General features: G+C 33.8%; 1 protein-coding gene and 1 pseudogene across 2 annotated transcripts; both read right to left on the bottom strand.

Moving 5' to 3' along the window:
* Positions 1-356: 356 nt before the first annotated feature.
* Positions 357-13,754, bottom strand: LOC102588663 (carotenoid 9,10(9',10')-cleavage dioxygenase 1-like). Of its 2 annotated transcripts, none has more exons than XM_006345380.2 (14): positions 13,472-13,754; positions 9,717-9,787; positions 9,502-9,516; positions 8,651-8,762; positions 6,996-7,095; positions 6,760-6,822; positions 6,326-6,436; positions 5,590-5,774; positions 4,424-4,562; positions 3,534-3,654; positions 3,355-3,456; positions 2,810-3,061; positions 806-917; positions 357-623 (listed from the first exon to the last, which is right to left on the bottom strand). In XM_006345380.2, the coding sequence occupies exons 1-14, from the start codon at positions 13,709-13,711 to the stop codon at positions 594-596; spliced, it is 1,653 nt and encodes a 550-aa protein (XP_006345442.1). In that variant the 5' UTR covers positions 13,712-13,754; the 3' UTR covers positions 357-593. The 2 variants fall into 2 exon arrangements, with proteins under 2 accessions (XP_006345442.1, XP_006345441.1); XM_006345379.2 differs by lacking the exon at positions 13,472-13,754 and adding an exon at positions 10,997-11,268.
* A 2,488-nt stretch (positions 13,755-16,242) lies between these two features.
* Positions 16,243-19,076, bottom strand: LOC102588125 (dicarboxylate transporter 2.1, chloroplastic-like; annotated as a pseudogene).
* Positions 19,077-21,098: the final 2,022 nt, after the last annotated feature.

The raw sequence follows: 21,098 nt of genomic DNA, 5'->3' as shown, positions 1-21,098 counted from the left end.
ACAAAAAAGAAAGTTATGAATATAGATATTATAAAAAGATATGGTAAATAATAAAATAAAATTATTTAAATAATAAACAATGACAAAATGAAAAGAAAAAAATAAGTTAACAAGTCGATTGTTAAAATGGGACATCCTCTTCATTAACATAACAATGAATTTAACGATATCATATAGTAAATAAAATAAAAATAAAAATCATATTAAGATTGATAACATAATAATATGATACAATAGGTAACAACCATCCAAACAAGCTGTAAATACACTCACAAGATTCCATTGTTTTTGCATTAGTTATATCATTGTACTGATATATAACCAAAAGCTATTTTGAATAAAAAAAGCAAAAAATATTTATAGCCAGGAAACTTTAGCAGTTCCATAATCATTTGTATAATATGAAATGAGTGCAGATACACACAGAAAACTTGACATACATTTATTACTATGTTATAGTCACCAGTAGCCACCTGCTCATAACAGGTACTATGAACATATAATTACAATATATATCACAGAATAATATTGATGATGCCAATTGAAAACATAGTTGCATGTTGTTCGTAGACTGACTTTCTGATCCACTCTTCTCACATTTTGGCTTGCTCTTGAATTTGTTCCTGTACAGAGGACGATGAATTGCGAGAATGAGAGCAAGTTTAAACCAAAATGTAAACAGAGAGAAACAGCAAATTGCAACTCTACAGAAAGTTGAATGAGAAATGAGATCACATGTTTAAATCCTCTCAATTTCGCACTCTGAACCGTTTCATATATGTCAAAGAAAGTTAGCTTAACTCACCTCTGTGACAAAGAAGGCATGGAATCCAAATGGAACTCTTTTAGGTAATTCAACAACTGCCACAGGTTCAGCTGACATTGTTTTCGCATCAATTACATTCACTGATGACTTTCTGCATAATGTACACCAGAAAATGAAATTGGTCAGAGAATATTTCAAGTTTCTAGCACAAAATAATGAACACAATTATACCCCTGAAAGGGAAGGCATTACATTGGTCATTCACCTATCTAGGATTTATTCGACCAATAATTCTCCTTTTTGAGTATATATCTCAAGGAATTCAAGGATGATAGATAACCATTTTACGTTATGAAAAGTAGATATGTAGTAGAGGCTATACTTATTCTTAGAAAACTGATGAAAATTAATATGTAGAGGAAGATGGATCGCTACATGGTATTCAATGACTTAGAAGAGAATATGATAAGAGTACCAAGAGTAAGTCCTTTTGTGGGAGTTGAGAAGGAAAAAATCCATATCAAATATATGTGTTGATAAAAGATATGTATAAGGGAGATGTCACAAGTGTGAGAAGAGGAACTACAAAGGCGTATTCTATAACCGGGAGTTTGTGTGAGGGATCTACCCTTTACTTGTTTCCCTTAGTTATGAACGAACTACCAATAGTAACATGATAAGGCATGGGAGCTGTAGATGCTATCATGTTAATTGAGAACTTCTAAGTGATTTAACCAAAAGTTGTAACTTTGGACAAACACTCTAGACAGTAAGGTTTAAGGATGAGTAGAGTTGGACAAAAATACATACATTACAAGTTTACTCTCCATAAGAAGTACAAAGGTGAACTGAGATTGAGTAGGATTGTGATACATAATTGGTGACAATTTAGACATCTAGAATCAGTTTTCAGGGAAAATGAAATATTAGATGAAGATATATCCAGTAGAATTAAATTGGGATGGTTGAATTGGACGTGCACTAGAGGGTGATAGGCAATATAGAAGATACCTAACAAATTGAAAGGAAATTCATTTAAACATTTATGTGACGAACAATTTAATAATATGAAGTGAATGCCGAGGCTCTAATGCCCAATAACAATATATCTACAAGAAAAGTGTTGTAGAATTGTTGATATTAAGATATAGAGTACTAATAGATATCAAATGGTTAAAAAGGGTGCAAATCACATACATAGAATGGTTTGGACATATCATATATAGACCTCCAAGTGCACCAATTTATAGGTGCTGACACTATGGTGTTTGAAGACACTAAAAGGGACGAGGTAGATGTAAAATGTCATGGAGAGAAATTGACTTAGAAGACCTACAATCTTAGTTTTTTTTTTAGTTTGGAAGGTAGCTTGTATAAAAACAACTGTTCATAGGTTGCCTAATCGAAAAATGCCAAGATGACAGAACTTTAGATATTGGTACTAATAGAACATAGTGGAAGTAAATGACCCATATAAGAGATACAAACTAGTCAGGAGGCTTAGTGTTGCTAATCTTATATTAAGTCTGAGTAGGAAAGAATGTGAGATTTAAAGGACCATCTCATTCTAGAGAATCCATAATTGCCTTAAAAGACAAACCACTTACCATTTCTGCAATAAACGTGAACCCAAATAGAGAGTAAGATACACATGACTCTTAACCCTAACTAGTTTGAGGTTACAGTGTGTTTGACTGATCGAATGATACTTTCCTTTCATTTTGATAGTGAACTTGTGAAAAATTTGGAGAACATTCAGCAGGAGGTTGCCTAACAGGGCACCACCTTAAATATTTTTTGGGCGTACCACAATCTTCAAATAATTGTGAGTTGTATTATTATGCTCTTTTACTTATTGCTAGGCTTGAAGCAGAAAGCAGTTAGATGAAATCTACATCACTTTCCCACTTTGGTTTGCTTTAAAAAAGTAAATTCAACTTAAAGACAGTCAATGTCAAATCTTTTGGTCTCACAGAGAAAAGGTCCAAGTTATAGTAATTGTGTATTTTGTATATGCAATGCAAGAGAGTGGTAGAGGAGTACCCAGTGTTCTCATCATGTACAAACAATATTAAGTAGCCGTCATCCTCTTCACATTCAGTCCCAGGTTGACGGGGAACAAATATTGCCTCTGAGCCAAATCTTCCAGGTCCAAGGTCGAAAATTCCAGGAACATTTCCACCTACTTCAAGCTTTGTTTTTCCAGTCTCTGGTTCCGCATGCAAATCAAATTTGACAACTCCTGTGATCTGGGCAACGTTGTTTAAAATGGTTCCATATACATAGCGTTGCTTCCTAAATTTTGCAAAAGTCACTATCATCACGATAACTTAAGGAATGAAAACGATATGATCAAATCACTAAAATTAAGGCACATAAGGGATGAAAATGAGATGATCAAATCACTAAAATTAAGGCAAGCATTCTCTCAACGCTTGTGAATAAAAGATGAAGCAAGAGAGACAGCCAGTGGATGAAGATGTTCCTAACTTCCAATGAAGCATTTCAACAGCAATTACTCCACATTCTGGATATTTTATGTAGTGCAGGAATTTCAGAATTAAAATGAAAATTTTGTAACATCTGACCTTCCAGTGTAGTTCTCGTTGATCCGTGGAAAATCAACAGCAGCCTCTGACAGTTTCTTCTGTGATGCTAAACCACTCTTCATATTGAACCTCATCTCATACCTGACAATTACGACTAAAATCAAGATACTTGGAAGATCTGAAAGTCAATTAAGATCATCAGGTTGGAGTGACCCTACAATTCATTTGTGAAACCGTCACGCTGTTCTTCTTTTTCAGTTCCCTTAATCGCGTCTAGATCTGGATTCTGCAGGCGGGAAGTGATCAAGACCACGTCATCTCCCTCCTCCCAAGCATTGGCTGGTCAAACAATGAAACAAAACTCAGTTTGGATCGGTTAGTAAGACTAAAAGCATTTATATCTTGTGATTCGTTGAAGTTTATGAATGGTGGTGTCCAGTAAGAAATAAAACATTTTTGTGTTTTTTCAGTCTATAAGAGAAGTTACTCAAAGTCAGGTAGTCATTATATCTAACAAGACGATCTGAGAAGTGCAAACCATCTTCATTGGTTCCAAAGCATCCATCTCTTCAAAGTTGTATGCAGATAAATCCAGTCCTTTACAAATTTCACTATACTGTAAGTTGGTATGGGTTAATTCTCAATTTTCTTGAACGATTATTCACAAATTTATAATTTGACATGTGTCATCCCAAGTCCCACAGTCTCATCTAAGGTAAATGTAGCCACAGGCCAGTTTGAGAAAAGTGAAGCAAGTTAATCAAGCTTGATCTCAATTGACCAGTAAACACTCCAACTTAGAGGATGCACATCTAGACACCTCAACTCAAATCCACCATGTCAATTGAGGTGTCTAGATGTGCATTTTCAAAGTTGGAGTGCTTACTTGCCAGTTGAGGCCAAGTTTGAGTGTTTGTTTATGTATTATGGCTAATGTTAACCATCCAATATTATTGGCAAATATTGCAGAATAAGCAAAGGATAAAATGTAAAACATCACTGGAAATAAACATGCTCTATGTGATAATTATTTTCTGTAACCAGCTTAATGGGGATATTTCATAAGAGGATTACCAAATGTTAACCATCAAATTAAAAAAATTCATACCGTTGTGGAATATGAAGCAGTTAGGAAGCTCGAACCACTTGATTAGGGATTCGTTCTTTGCGTAGCGTGGAAGAACTCCAAAACGAGCCTTCTTTGTGGGGTCAAAGCTGTATGCCAGCTGTTTCTTTTTCACCATTTCCTAAAAATTACGTAGAAGCTCATTAATCATCTGAACTCACTTTCATGATTAATTGTGAAAACAAGCATGAGAGAACTTTCAAGCGGTTGATTGAGCCAAGCAATTTAACTGCCAATCACCTGTCAAGGCATCAAGTGTAAACATGCAGACAACATGTAGTTATCATTATGCATATGGATAGCACATCTCAAAGTTGATCTGATGAATACTGGACTTAAAGGAACCATAGATTATTCGTTAGGCACTTGAAGAGAAGAGTTGAATACCCAAGTTTATTGCATTCACGTTTAACTTTACATCATCCAACAAGTAAAAAGAAATACTCCATTCGTTATTTCATGTCTAGTTTTCTAAATGTTGGCTTCATCTAATTGATCTCCACCTCATAGACTGCAATGTATTATTCTTTTACAATATAGATAAAGAGTATAATTTGAAGGAGCCACTTCCGCACTCTTTAGCAGCAAAATGAACAAATAAGAAGTCAGCTGATTCCAATATGGCTCCACTGATCTTAGATTTATAAGTATTTTAAACATCCAGTCACGTAATTGTACTTTGTACACCAGAATTTACTTACAATCCCAAGAAATTCAAAATCATTTAGCCCCATTTTTCCATAACTTTACTTAACCCCTTTGCCTATAAGACAACGGCACTGTCTCCAAGAACTCAAATTTATGAAGAAGACGATGCTACTTCACTAATTCGGTTTTGATACGTCGTCTAGCACTGTGCATCAGTTTCACACACTTAAATTATTTCGAATGCATCTCCTAGCACACTCCAATAAGGCAACAGTTTGAAACTTCCTTCTACAAGTTCCATGTTCAAGACAAAGACCGAAAACAGGATTCCAAACTAAAGAGCCAAAAGATAGCTGATAACTCAAAGAGGAAAATAGAACCTTTTATACAAGACAGAAATTTCTCTTCCAGAATAGCTTCTGTCATAGTCATTAGGAGAGGAAATCCAAAACTCTTCAAAGAATAAATTAATTGAATTTATTTTTGTAAAGGAGGCATACCTTTGGTCTGAAGTACAATGGAAGATCCATCATAATTGCATAATTTTCAGTAATAGCAAAATCGTGCATCATAACAGATGCTGGTATCGTTATTGGAACTGGATCTTGCATGACACCATCCTTGGATATGACTCTATATGTAGCGAAAGGTGGTGTCTGTGAGTAGCCAAAGGTAAACATTTCCCCTGCATGCAAATATTTTCAAGTCAAACTTTTTACTTGCAAAACAATGTACGATTTAATAAATCATCATATCTTTTACTCCCCAGCTTTATTTTAGATCCATATTTGGCTTTTGTTGTACATTTGAACAAAATGCACCTGGACACCTAAGTTCTTACCCAAATAAAGGCTACATAACTTGAACCGAGCCAACCTTATTTCCAAGATTCTTGTGATCTCCACTACAAATTAGTTAAGTGTACTTCCCTAATATGGTAGTTGGTAGAAACAGGAATTTCAAAGGCTTTTATATCTCCATTCAAGTAATGACCTATATGGCAATCGGAAAGTTAGGGTCTGAAATGGGAGGAGAACCCTGTTCATTTAAGAAACAACTCGGAGGACTTTGCAACTAAAGGAAAGGATACAAGGAAGTGATGAGCTGATAGCCACAGTATGAATGTTCCTTATAAAAGTTTAGGTAGCATTATTAATGAACAAAGGACTGGAACCAATAAAGCATGTAACATTTATTTCCATCATTAGTAGCAGATTCACACGACTGTTCTCTTACCAGTTACAGGGTCAACCTTCGGGTGAGCAGTAAAGGGATGTTGCAACCTTTTATCGTAATCCAGCATGCCAAGCGTTTGCAGATCTCCATCCTCCAGAATCTTAACTACATCTGTGAACAGAATTTTCATTTTGTCAATATGAGAAGGAAAAAACAGTATACCAATATTTGGGTCCTTCAGTTGCACACAGTCAAAAACTTCAACAACAAATAGCAATGTTGCCAAAAATCAATCAAATGGCTGTTTGGCAGCTTGAATACATCTAAAATGATATCCAGGGAATTAAGAAGTTACAGTCTGACAGAATAAACCAAAGAAAGTAATTAACTGTAAGATGTCAAAGAACCTTAACAAGTTATTCGGGCAAGCAAGCATTTAGATGATAGATAGCTAAAGTTTTTCAGTTAATAGATCAAATGGTGAAGTGACTTACATGGTTTATCACCCTCATGAAGAGCCAAAAGCTTCCCGTGGTGATATATCATAGCTGTATTAGCTAAAAGAAGGTAAAAAAAAAAGTTGTTTCCTCTCTGTAAGTCTTGGGAAGGTATACAAAACACACGTATATGCATATCATTCTCAAGAGATTTAGTTCCTATCGCAACAAAGTTGTTGCAAAGGTACCATCAAGATAAAAACATCATACATCCTCAAACCTTTCAGTCCTACCTGTGCCATGTCCATAGGAAGTGTCCAAAACTTTCAGCTTTTCCCTGAGCATGTAAATATATACTGAGAACAACCCGAACAGCCCTTTAAGATCTCCAATCTGCAAATACAATAGTAAAGACTAAATAATATACAAAGGAATGGCTCCTTGACACAGTAATGCCATTAAGTTGAGGACTACAAAATTAATGGCTTAACATTGAATAAGAATGCATCTAATATCTGAAAGTAGCTAGCTATGAGGTGAATCCGGGTAAGTGATTGGATATTTAGAACCATTCTGTAATGTTTTACCACTCATAACAACAGGTTCAAATAAGAACAAGTAGACCAAGAAATATGAGTAGGTCACCCAATATGTTGTCAAAGGTGTGCCTAAAGCGAGGCTCAAACTCCTTGCTTGATGTACGCTTCAGTGTCATCATCAAGGCTCTAAGACAGATTGTTCCTTGCGAATGAGCATTCTTTGCTTAGGAAACACTAAATTATTGATATTTCATTTTATCGTTAAAAAAAATCAATTTCTTTGTCTATATATTTGTTATTCATGCTTATAATTATTAGTCTTGGACTAAACATGTAAATATGTATTTTTTTTCTCCATTCGCACCATTTTTAATTGAAGTCCACTCTTTATTTGCACTTAAAACTCCAATGAACCTTAGAGCTTTTTTTCGTGTCCCGCTTTTGATAACACTGGTACTAATGTGAAGAAAGAACGGTAATAGTTGTTTTTTTCCAGTCATTCCATCTCCTAAGCTGAGTACACAAATGATGATCCCTTTATCTGGGAGAGCAATCAAAATAAGCATCAAATTTTGACCAGCTTCTCTTCCCCCAATGCTCCTACTTTGCTTTCTGATCATCTAACAGGAACTTATTGGGAAAAAAAATTGCTTTCTAAACTTGAAACATCAATAAAACACAACAATCGCTGATACTCACCAACCTAAAACCTTACAAAACAGGTGGAGTATACTAAGACATTAATAAACCCCTCTGGTAGCCTATACATAAACCATATGGGATGATTATATAACTCAACAGAAGTCACTGAGTACTTGAAGATTATTTGTTCTCTCACATTCAGAACAAAGAATTGGAGACAACTAATTAACATGGGGAGGTTAAATCTAACAGGAAACAGGAGCAACAAAATGCGATAATTTTGAGGTCCTAGTAAGCTACCAGATAACAAAGATTAGCCAAATAAAAATGCAATAAAATAATCGCATAGTACAGGACCGGAGACTGGCAAAGCATTTTTTTCAGCTAAATGTGTGCTCGAAATAAAGGAAAAAGTAGATGACCACACTCAAACCAAAGCATTGTTTACCACAGGCAACTGAGGTCTTCCTTTTATCCCTTCATTTCCTTACTTTTCGTAATGGTCATTATATGATAAAGATGAGGATAGCAAATTACGTCATACAACAACAGAACACCACATGTTAATATTTCAAATACTTAGTGAAGAATTTATGCTAGTTTTCTAGATAATACAAGAGCACGCTCAATGTCTTCTTAAAAAAGACAGACAGAAGATCACATTAAGCTCAAAAAACCTCAAATAGTTTATTGTTTGAATTTCCATACAATAAAAGATTGACAAGACAAAGAAATCTGAGAGTAAGAACTTTAAAACAAATGGTCACCTTCATAAACTTAGCTCCTCCAAAGAACTCTTCTTGCTTAAGACGTGATGTCCTCACAAAACGTGAGACATATGTTGCTTTTCCATCCTTAATTTGCAAGCCATGAATCATGCTGAAGGAAAAACAAAGTTAATCAAGGTAACAGTTTTCTCTGATGTCAGACAATAACGAGGATTTTTACCTTCACATTCACATATGCTCCTCTACCTATCAAAAGCAGCATGAAACGTAGAAATGTAGATACACCAAACGATTTTGTTGTCATTGTTAAAAGGCAAATAAGAAAAGTTAACTAATAAAGCATGACTGATCACTTAATGCTGCACCATAAGACGATTCACAAAATAAGTCGTTTGCGTGGTGTGCTGTCTCTTAACTACCAGACAGAGTAGATAGACAAGAAAATGAACAAATTAAAGTTGGCCATGATATTAAGAAATGTCCCAATCATCAATTATTTTTACTCTGAATATGTAGATACAAGCATATCCATATGTACCAAATCTGAATTGGTAAACTAACATAGTAAAATTGAGTTATAAGTTTAAAGAGACACATAAGGTTGACAAGCCATAGGAAGTGATCAGTTAAGAAACGAGTACAACAGCATGAGTGTTCTCTTCAAGCATTAAAAGATTATCACGTGTCAATTCCTAGCCTCATTATCTAAACCAGATAGTCGATTAATCACATGAAATACAATAATCTAATCCAGTTTCAGCAAAATGAAGACACCGTTGTAGCTCAAAATGAGTGAAAGAGTTTAACACTAGTGGGACTTCTTTTCAAAATAAATCTGGCAAATTTGATGTTTACTCTAAATTGAAAAGTCAAGACTGCAAGAGACGTACCCATCTCCATCAAACCTGCATAAAGCAGAAGTAAGGCTGAGTTTAATACTGGCAATTCTAAACAGAATCTCTTTATTAACCTTATGAACAAGAATGATGAATTTTTTTTGTTATGTAACCTCAGGGATTGTATTTGTTTTGGTGTAGGAAAGGGGAAGAATTGAAGGAACGATAATAGTCAGGGATAAAAATAAGTTATGAAGAGAAGAAAATACCAATGATATCCAGCAACTGGAGCAAATTTAGGATTTGGACCAACCCTAACAAACTCACCATTCAGGCATTCCTGTCATACAAAGTTCATAATGGATCATTAGATATCTTCGAAGACAACTAGACGAAGTGATCATAAAAGGCAGACCTTAAAAACTTAAGTTACATCCAAAATGTTCTCCTTTATACTAGAGATTAAGGAAAGAACGGACAATAAATATGTTCCATTCCCAATCAGTTCCCATGCAGCAAACATGAAAGTATTATGGGGACAAAAGGAAGTCAAGAAAAAACAGCAAGAACAAAATATCAAATGATTAGTATTTTTCTGAAGTTTGCTTGTTTGTTAATCATCTAACATTTCCTTCCTCAGGGAAGATCAATATCAATTGATTCATTGGTACAGCTAAAGTTATTTCCCTTTCCCGTACCTACAATCGCATATCAGATTGGTCCTTTTTATCATGATCCAATGAGTTATGAACTGAACTCTTAAAAGCACACAGAATACAGTTACAAAATTCAGTCCCAAACTATGCATATAACCCAGTCTATTACACTCATACACGTTAACTTCAACAAGCATATTGTTCTAACTGGTTAAAGCATATTAGTCTCAATTTGAGAACAATTAACTTCACAATCCTCATTTTCCCTTACAAGTATTTATAATCACACAAATATTTTGACATGCTTAAACGCCACAAATTTCAAAAGTTGTATAAATAGAAAAAAATAAAATAGGGAGTTTTTGTAAAGATGGATCTTGGGCCTAACTCAACCTCAAAAGCTAGCTTATGAAGGGAGGATTGTTCAAGTCTATATAAGGAGACCAAATTTCCTATCCCTTTTCCGATGTGGGAATTCTTAACACTCCCCTGCACGCCCAGACCTCGTTAACTGGAGCGTGGACACTATAATATGGGGGCCCAACATCGATGAACAAAGAAATTGGGATGGGCATGGCTCTGATACCATGTAAAGATGGATCTTGGGCCTAGCTCAACCTCAAAAGCTAGCTTATGAAGGGAGGATTGTCCAAGTCCATATAATGAGACCAAATTCCCATCCCTTTTCCGATGTGGAAATTCTTAACAGTTTTACACCACAAGTTTCATTTCTTTATTATTAGCAAAAATAATAAAAAACACACCTAAATTATCAAAAAAAAAATTGCGAGTTTCCTAGCTGAACTATCAAGTGTATATGTTTTCTATCTAAACTATCACCAACAATTTATCAAAACAAACTTTTATTCGAAAAAAAATTGAAGTGAACTGACCGGAAGATGGCCTATAACGGGAAGATGTTTAAATGGAGGAGTTTCATCAGTAGGTGCAAAATTTCCCTGAAGAAAGGGGAGTGGCTTGGTAGAATCGTTCATCAATTTGATAATCGCCCATTCTACCCAGTCTATCGCTTTTGCAGCGACTCCATTTTGTGGCTTTGGATCAACCACCACTACTCCTCCTTCAATTCTCGCCACTCCATTTTCTTCTTTCATCCCCATTTTCTCTCTCTTTCTCTCTACATCAATTTTTTTGTGCTTACTATATAAAGGGACAGGGGAAAATAGTAGTGCATGGCTTGTTGCTCATACACTCTTTATCTTAAAACGTCATATTTATAATTGGATAAGATAAATACTTGCTCCGATTTGTTATATTTGGACTTGATACATCTATTAAGAAAATTATAATTATTTTATCACATTATTTTTATTAATTGATATTTGAAAATGATTTAAAGAATAAGTGATTAATGTTAAAAGTAAAACATGGAAAAAAATTTAATATGTTAAGAGTGAAAATATATTATCGAAATAGTGGATAGATTAAAATAAATTGAGGAAGTATTATTCAGGACAAGTTAGATAATAATCGGAAATGAGACTCCAATTTCAATAGAAGAAAATAATTTTTTACAATGTATAGGAAAAAAAATTAAAGATGTTTTACGTGTAAAATAAAAAAACATATACAAAAATTAATATTTCTTATAAAAAAATATAAATCCAAAAATATTTATAAAATGGTAGAAAACCATTCCTCTCGATATTAACTTATAGGTTCAAAAATTTATAGACTTTAATTTAATTTTGTTAAGTAATTCACTTAAATATGTATTATTTTAAGACGTAATAATTCTAGGGATTAAAGCATAAGAAACTCCTTGAACTATGGTAAAATTGTCATACATCAGTTACATCTCTAAATTATGTGATGCTCTATATTTATTTTTATATATACTATCTCCGTTCATATATTTTTCCTTTTCTAGAGTTAAATTATAAAAATATTGACTAATATTTTATAATTATTTTTTCATCATATTCATATGCCAAAAATTATAATTCATAGTACTTTTCGTATAGTTTTTTAATATCTAATTAAAATATCAAATTAATATAATCTAATTTATTTTTAAAAATTAGTCAAATTAATTTTCGAAAAACGAATAATAAAAGTGGACAGACTCGTAAACTAATCATGTGAAGAATTTTATTATCCCCGATGGATACCGTTAAGCTGGTGGAGATACTGCTGTGAGTTCTGCCACGTGTCGATATTTGATGCAATTCAGAAAGAGTGGCGTGTCGGTTTATATCACCATTATTTTAGCTTTTCTTTTCTTTGTTTTATTCTTAATATAATTACTCCCTTCATTCCCTTGATTTTCTAGCTTTTGTAATTTGTTTCAAAATAAATTACACTACTTTTTAAGAAACTAAAATAATAATCAAAATTAAGCTTACTAATGAGTAATGAGTGTTGAATCTATTTCTAATTAATCTTTTAAAACGTCTTTACAATTCCTTTCTCTTCTTTTTTTTTTTGTAAAAAAATATTATTGGTCTCAAATAGAGTATAAAATTTCATTTATCCAGGATTGAATAAACTAATTTTTAAAATAAGAAGATCCAATTAAATACTGTTCAGAGTGACAGAAAGATATAATTATTTTCTTATTTTGAACTAATAAGGATTTTATATACCATTATTCTTCCACAATTTAAAGATTTTATTTTAGATTTCTCTACAATTAATTATTGAGTTTAGTCTAGGCTCCAGCTATTTCCAAATATTAAGAATTGTTGGCTTTTATTATGGCCACATACTCGCTTGATGAAGTTACATCTTTTTGTTACCATATAAAAATAAGGGAAAATAGTCGAATATATCCTTGAATTGTATTATTCAAAATGAGTTAGTAAAAAAATTTCTTTCATTAAGTGTTTGGTTAAAAAATGTACTCATCATTACGTTTTTGGCTCAAACATGTCCTCTGCCTAATAAAATAACTGAAACATATCATTCTTACTAACGGCTGCTCCAAAACAAAACAAAAATTAATTCAATTTTGTTCTTGAATTATTCAAAATAGAAGAATTTTACATTTTTTAGCACTAAAAAATATTTATCAAACTCAATACATGTCAACTACTTTAAATTAACTAACTCAAACAATCTAGACAACATAACTAACGATATTGTAAAAAAAATAAAATTCTACCACAATCACCTTGATGAAATAGCTACAAGTAACTATTCACGAAAGGTGAATTGATGAAATTATTAGTAATACAAAGTATAAGAGGTGCAAACCACATACTAAAACATTAAAAATAAGTGTGCTATAAATTTTAATATGTTAAAGGATAAACTACTAAAACAATTTTTTTTTATACGATATCGATGTATATAAGTTAAAATTCAGATAGAAAAAATGTAAATGAGGGGAAGTAATAGCTACTTACAGGCAAGTAGCCTTTGACTGGAAGGTCCTTACAAGGAGGTGTTTCTTCATCAATAGGTGCAAAGTTACCAGACAAAAAAGGGCAATTAGGGGCATTGCTTTTGTACATTAATTTGACAATTACTTTCTCTAACCAATCAATGGCTTTTCCTCCAAATTTCTTGTTGGGCTTTGGTTTCACCACAACCCAACCCCCCTCCTCATTTCTCTCCATTGTTACCACTTCTTTTGTTTCCCCCATAAAGAAATATGTTCAAATATAAATCTATCTCAAGTGTGTGTTTGTTTTAGTGTTTGTTGTTTGTTGTATATGTTATGTGCTCTCATTTGTTTTCTTTCCTTTTTGTGTCTCACATTTTTTTGGTTTCTCTACCTTGTTTTCTTTTCTTTTACTTTATTTTAAATTTACATAAATCTCATAGTGTTAAGAGCTTATTATATTATTTTCTTGTTTTTTTTTTAAATTACAAAAGATCCTTAAAATTTATAGATTTCGGATACATCACTAGACTTCTGGATACATCACTGGACTTCCAGATACATTACTGGACATCTGGATACATCGATAAGGGATGTATTCGAGAAGGGAGGGATGTATGAGAGAGGGGATAGGGCATCCAGATACATCAGTAGACATCCTGATACATAGGTGAGGGATGTATTCGAGAGGGGGATTGTGATGTATCAGCGAGAGGAGAGTGATGTATCCTTGAATTTTAAAAAAAAAAATGATAAGAAATTTTACAGATTATGGTAAAATACGATATGTATTTAGGTAATTTTTCATTTATATAATGGTATATAATTATAGAGACGGATAATCAGAATATAAAGTTTATGAATTTTTACTTAATGAACTCAAATTAATATACAATAATTGAGTGTATGGTAAAATTCTTATACATATAGAGGATGTGACCAAAAGCTACTTATTTCACGTGAATTCACTTGTAATATAATGGTCTGCTCTATTTGAATATATACAAAATTTAAAAACGAAAAAGAAAATATTTAGTATACGTTAAGAGTTCGTAAGTTTAAACACGTCATGATGTTTTTATAATATCAAGCATATTATTTATTAAGATTATATAACAGGATGATGCTAGTTTTAATTCTTCTTAAATGTAACAAAATATTATTTAAAATTAAATAAAATGAAACTGATAAAGCAATATTCAATTTTCCGGTTGAAGTTTGAGAGAGGGCAGTTTGTGGTAGTATGGCGTTTGTCTATTACTATCTTATTCTTAGTGTGTAGATGGTGAAGCCATAGGCCACGTCCCACCGCATTTAACCCCCCACTCCCACCTCACACACTAAAAAAAAATAAAAATAAAAATCAGTTTTTCTTATTTTTAAATTGACAAAAATGCTTTTGAACTATGCAAAATTTAAGAAAAAAATAAACAAATACTCTTAATTAATAATTTGATCCAAAAATACTCTTTTCATAAATAATTTGGTTAAAAAATATCATTAAATTTTATTAGGACTCAATCTTTTGAGTCTAACTTAACTAAACTTTCCAAGTGCCAAATAAATCTCAGATCTTGCTAACCAAGATACTAGGGCAAACAAGATAATAGTCTCCTAAATATATATATATACTAGATGGGGATGCCCGTGCGTTGCACGGGCCCAACATGACTATAATAAAAAATTTATTGTACAAAACTGCATAGTATAATAATTATTTCTTTATATTATATGCAAAGTGTTCACCTCTAACAATCAATCCAGAGTTTGGTAGCAAAAGCATTTCAAGCTGTACTATAATATCAAAAGCATTTTAAGTTGTACTATAAGGCCTCATAATTTTGGCCCTTTGTGGCTCAATTTGATTGGGTATTAACAAGTGAAGGCTTTTATTTTCACGTGTGAGCAATTGAGATTGCTTTGGGCTGATCTAAGGCTAAGGGTAATTAGAGCTCTTTCAATCTCTTTCAAGAGAAGGTTTAAACTGGTAAGTCTTTTGGTCTTCAGATTAAAATATTTGCTTTTGTTCTTATAAGTTTTTAGTTTTCTTAATCTTCTCACTCTTTTGTTTTTGATTTTTGCAGATTTTTGATTTTTCTTATTTTTTCTCACCTCTTTTCCCCCTGATTTTCGTTTCTATTGGAGGTAGATGTGTTGTCAATTTTGGATCTAATTCTTGGGTGATTTTCTGTTTTTTTCTTAAAATATTGTTATCCACTCACTTACCACCAATTCAAATGGATCCATTTTTATGTTAACATTGTCTATATACCAGCAAGGAGAAACGACACTTGAAGCCTGAAGCAATACTCTTTCTCCCTCTTTCAGTGATGCAAATCACAAAGTTTGAAAGAGATGTCAAAAAGTTTAATGGCCAATAAGATAGGCCCAGGCAACACACCAGCATAGAACAAACACGCACCAAAAATAAGGATCAACACAGATTCTCTATTTGTATGAATGTCATCGAGATTGCTCCTAATAAAATGTCATAAGCCTAAGTCATTTTTTTGTGTGTTCCGTTCACCCATTTTTAGTACTTGCAAAGCTTGAAATTTGAAGTAGAAAAGTTAAGAAGGATGAACAATGAAATTGATCAAATGATTAGAATTTCTTAGACAGTTGAAGAAGAGTGTATTTGCTTCATAAGAGTATTGACGGGAGCAAAATTTTTTTGTTAAATTAATTAAGCAAAAATATCTTAAAAGGGAGTACGAAGCTGAATTTCACACGCTAATGACTACCATGAAAATTGCAATGGAGAGAGGAAGAGTAAAGCGGAAGGTGTGAGAGTCAATATGAATTGGGATATTTCCTTCCTTTTTTTTTGACATAAAATACGTGCTACACCTGTACAGAAAGCACTACACATTACACACTTAAGAAAAAGTAAAAGTACACATTACACACATTAACCCTTGGTAACTTCTGATCCATAAATTACTGAACAACAAGGCATCTAAAGATATCCTACCGTCTCCAGCTTTGCAACATTGACCAACAGAGAGTCGTTGCTGAAGGGGCAGTCTCTTCTCTCCAGATTACAAACGCTTACACAACTGGAGGAGTACGTAGTGGAGGTGTGAGCGGGGAAGTCGTCACAATTGCCTGCAATGGTGAATGATGGCCCCAAAACCAGTGTCAAGCAGTCCAAGGGTTAGGTAATCAGGGTTGTCACATAGGTTTTTTGCACCTCCAAGGACACAAGTACTCAGAAAAGGGTAATCTACAAAGAAAAATGCAAAATTTAACAAGAGATATTCTCAATTTTTTTTACAAATGCAGTTACTGTATTGAGTCATTTGCAATACATGCACTTGATGCTGGTTTTGGGGGAATTTGCAACAATGCAAGCAATTGCAGCGACTCTCTTTCTGGCCTCCTTGCAGATCATGTTTTCAAGTACATCGGCGTCCATGCTAACAAGTTAGAGATGTTTTCCTTAGCTTTTGCGGGGAATAGAAACATAGGCCTCCATTACATGTTTTCCTTAGCTTTTGCGGGGGATAGAAACATAGGCCTCCACGACGTGCTCTCTGATTTAGTTGGTTTATACAACTACCCTTATTTTCCAATTGAACGACAAATAAGCACGCATGTTAAAATTTATTGAAGCCTCTCTCTCTCTCTCTCTCTCTCTATATATATATATATATATATAACAACATGATAAAATATCAACATATATATTATGTCTATTGCACAAGGGATAATCAGCCAAGCAATGTAACGAAGAACTCGAGAAACAGGAAGAATGCACACATATTCTAGACAGTTTGGTCAACAGAGACTTCGCATCAGATTTTTCAACCTACATGTTGAAAATGTTCGGAATCACCACAACAATATCGAAATGCCCCTACATCCCCCTTTGTTCTTCTCCAGAATCAAGATCTTTTATACACTTGAGAGTTGAGAATATGAAAAGGCTAGAGGATTATATTTCCACACATATTTTTTGACATCTATTTTTTAACATATAGCTAATTTTAATTTAAAAATACAAAACAACATGTGATAAAGCTGTTTTTCATTGTTTTTAAAGGCAAAAAAAAAATTAAAGTGCTGACAGGTAAAGCTATTTTCAACAACCAAACAATTCATTTTTATCCCTTTTAGTTATGGAAGCTATTAAAGCAATTCTAGATAGATTTGAGTTCTCAGTAATGAATTTGCAGGTTAAGAGCTTCATATAGCTGACATCATTCCATACCCCATATATGTTATGTATTCCTAAAAGAGACAGATGCAACAAACCGAAAAGATAGTAATACTTGATCAAATGCATAATGTCTTCTGTTGCAAATTCAAGATAAATATTAGTCTTCAGACAAAGATCACTCAAAAATTACCCTATGGATATAACTTAATAGTTTAACCTATTTTAGCATGCTAATAACCTTATTTTCCAGGTTACAAACTTAATGTTACCTTAATGGCTCAAAAACTATTTTCACCATTAGTGTATATAGATTGAATTCTTGAATAATAGGATCATTTGGTCAGTACTAATTCATGTATCCATAGAGAGTGTTTTTACATTTCATTAAAGTCATCTAATTATGTGACACACCACACATCTATATCAGGCATACCTGAAATTGAGATTGAATCAAGTAAGATCCTAGCTTCCTGGATGAGGGATCACCACGCTTACTTCCAGCTGAAAGTGAGAGACTTAATAATAGGCAAAAATACCCCACCAGCTCTTGCCGTAGTGCTGGGCATTGCAGGTGCAATCAAAGCCTCACTCAGGGCCAATCCATATGACAAACCAAGAGTACTCTTCCCCAACCAGTTAACAAAGTATGTGGCAATTCGATCTCCTAAGCCAGTCTTGACAAACCCACGGGCGAAAAAGAAAGAAATCACAATTAACCAGATGACTTCATTCGTGAAGGCACTAAAGGCGCTTGAAAAGGTTAAAGTCTTGGTCAAAACTGAGGTTGTAAGTCCAAGAAAAGCCCATGCACCTACTGGCAATGGGCTGAGGACCAAACCAGCGATTGTTGATAGGAAAATGGAGAGCAATTGCCATGCTTGAGGAGAAACTTCAGGTGGTCTTGGAACCAAGAAACGGACTATAAGACCAATTGAAACAGAAATAATCAAAGGAATGAGCTTCGCACCCTGGGGTTTGGGCTTTACATCTACAATTACTATCTTATCTGATTCAGGGGATGAAGAAGCAGTGATGGGTTTGGGAGACGGTGGATTTCTTGAAGTGGGTTTTGAAAGGGGATTGAAAAGGAAAGGTTTGGGATGAAAAAGATTGAATCTTGGGCCGGTAAGATTGAATCTTGAACCGGAAATAGATGATCGAAGGGAGGAAACTGGACGGAGAGCAGCGGTGGGAATGGCGGAGGAACGTGATCGGAGATGGTGGTAGGAGAGACGAGAGAAGGATGTGGTGGCGGCTGCGGCGGCAGAGGTGGCTGAAGATGGAGAGTGAAGTGCCAATCTCTCCATTTTTTTTTCTCCGGCAAAGAGTGAAGTGAAGAGAAAGAGATGAAATGTGGAAAATTTATGGAAATGAAAAAAAGGGTCAGGGTGTTTGAGGGGCCTTTGGGGTGGCGGAAACTACAATGGCCACATAATAGATCGTTTTGTTAGTTTGAGAGGGTAAGGGCCACACTCTTTATTCTTCACTTATTGGGTAAATAAAGTAAAATAAGATTGGTAAAGTCACCCTTACGTCTCATGTATAATTTCTTTCACCAAGATTCATATTCTCGTTCAAAAATGTAATGTTCATTTGAATATTTATGGTACTCCAAGATGGTAGGTTTTTTCAAATGTGATGTGGGACTTTTGGATGAGACGAGCCCTGCTTTGATACCATGTTAAATTAGGTCTTAGGCCTAACTCACACCCCAAAAGCTAGCTCAAAGGGAAGAGGATTGCCCAAGTCTTATAAGGAGTCTACCCATCTCATTAACCACCGATGTGGGACTTTTGCCATTCTTTAACACGCTCAACAAATCATTGTTTCTAATATCAATTTATCGAATTAAGCATTGCAGGTGCAATCAAAGCCTCACTCAGGGCCAATCCATATGACAAACCAGGAGTACTCTTCCCCAACCACTTAACAAAGTATGTGGCAATTCGATCTGCTTTGTAGACTACAGTAAAAGACACATCATATGCACAAATTCAAATATAAGAATCTTAAAAATGGAGCAAAACATTACTAATTTGACGACGATAACAACAACATACCTAGTTTAATCCCACAAGTGGGATCTCATCAAGGTAGAATGTAGGTAGACCTTACCTTGATTTTTCAATAAACCTCAAAACTAAACCTCATCATTAACAAGAATGAATAATAATTAAAGATGCTAGATAAGTACTGGCCAATTCTTTGATCAGCACCAATTGGTGTAGCATAATGAGTCTTCACCCTTATCTCAGAGACTGTGTCAACACCACTTTTAGCTTGCTGGATTGATTGAAGCTTCTTTACCTCTTCTTTCAACTTGAATAAAAATGCCACATTATGAAGGATCGTCAAAAGAATCATCCAATGTGCCCATGTGTGCGATTCAGAAGTGTAGAAATCAGCAATTAGAAGAGATTTCATACGAAATAAAATAGAGTAGAGGGTGCAATACTTCGACAAGGAACTGGATATTTTTAAATAGCATGTGATTCTCATCTAAATAAGCTTCATTATCGAATTTACTGTGTTGTTTCTCCTACAATCTGTCCAACAATCTAGCGGAACAAAATACATTGATCAAAATGACAAGGATTCGATGAGGTCAACAACTCTAAGGAGAAAACAATAGAAGTATATGGTTTAAAACTAAAAGACATTCTTTTAGTCGAGAAAAGACTTAGTCTTATTTAATAGTTGAAAAATTCCCTTCTAGTTAGCTAGTCAAACCTCATTGTTCATCAGAAAAACTCAAGAGTATGCACATGCCCCTCCGTTATGTTTCCACTTAAATACTTTCCCCAACTTTGGGTCGACGTCAGAGTTGAAACTCGTGACATGAACGTCCCTCACTATAATTATACTCAAACATTAGCGAAAATTTGAATTCTAGAGGTTATTAGACTAATCCTAGTATTTATAAATCCTACTATACTTCTATTATCAAAGTTACTTTCTTTCATAGCACTAAAAGACACAAAAAACTTTCGCAGATTCACGCAACAATAAAAAGTAAAACGGAGGTATGGAAGAATTTACAAAAGTATATAAGAAGCAAATAAACAAACCTGTCAATTCGTGGCAAAACATTTTCGGATCTAATATTTCCCTAAACGATGAACCCTGTTCAATCAAAACAAGTTTTGAAAAATTACAATTAAGTAACAAAAGAAAGCCATCATGAATGAGTAAGATCCTACAGTACTAATATGCATTTATTGAATGTGAAAGACCAACTCAACACTTGGTCTCAAAATTGAATTGCACCTTTTTACCTTTTTTATTAAACAATACTTTCTCACACCTTACTCCTTGAAAAGCAACTCAAGACATAATTCATAGACATTTTGGAACAATGTCCATGACTTCATTTTTATATTGATAAATGCTAAAATACACTCTTTAACATCACACACAAGGTAACTATTCATAAATTAGACTTCTTGTAGCCTCCTTATAAACTTGAAATGGAATACCTGTACAATTA

Source organism: Solanum tuberosum, unplaced genomic scaffold (genome assembly GCF_000226075.1).
Source record: "Solanum tuberosum cultivar DM 1-3 516 R44 unplaced genomic scaffold, SolTub_3.0 scf00068, whole genome shotgun sequence".
In the NCBI taxonomy this organism is placed as follows: domain Eukaryota; kingdom Viridiplantae; phylum Streptophyta; class Magnoliopsida; order Solanales; family Solanaceae; genus Solanum; species Solanum tuberosum.
This window is presented reverse-complemented; position numbering and strand designations above follow the sequence as displayed.

Excerpts from the sequence above, each read along its gene's own strand:
- LOC102588663 (XM_006345380.2), bottom strand. The coding sequence starts at position 13,711 with ATGGGGGAAACAAAAGAAGTGGTAACAATGGAGAGAAATGAGGAGGGG. Across the intron at positions 6,437-6,759 it reads TCATGAGGGTGATAAACCAT|ATGTAGTTAAGATTCTGGAG; the intron begins GTAAGTCACTTC and ends TTCTGTTCACAG. Across the intron at positions 3,062-3,354 it reads AACGAGAACTACACTGGAAG|GAAGCAACGCTATGTATATG; the intron begins GTCAGATGTTAC and ends TGCAAAATTTAG.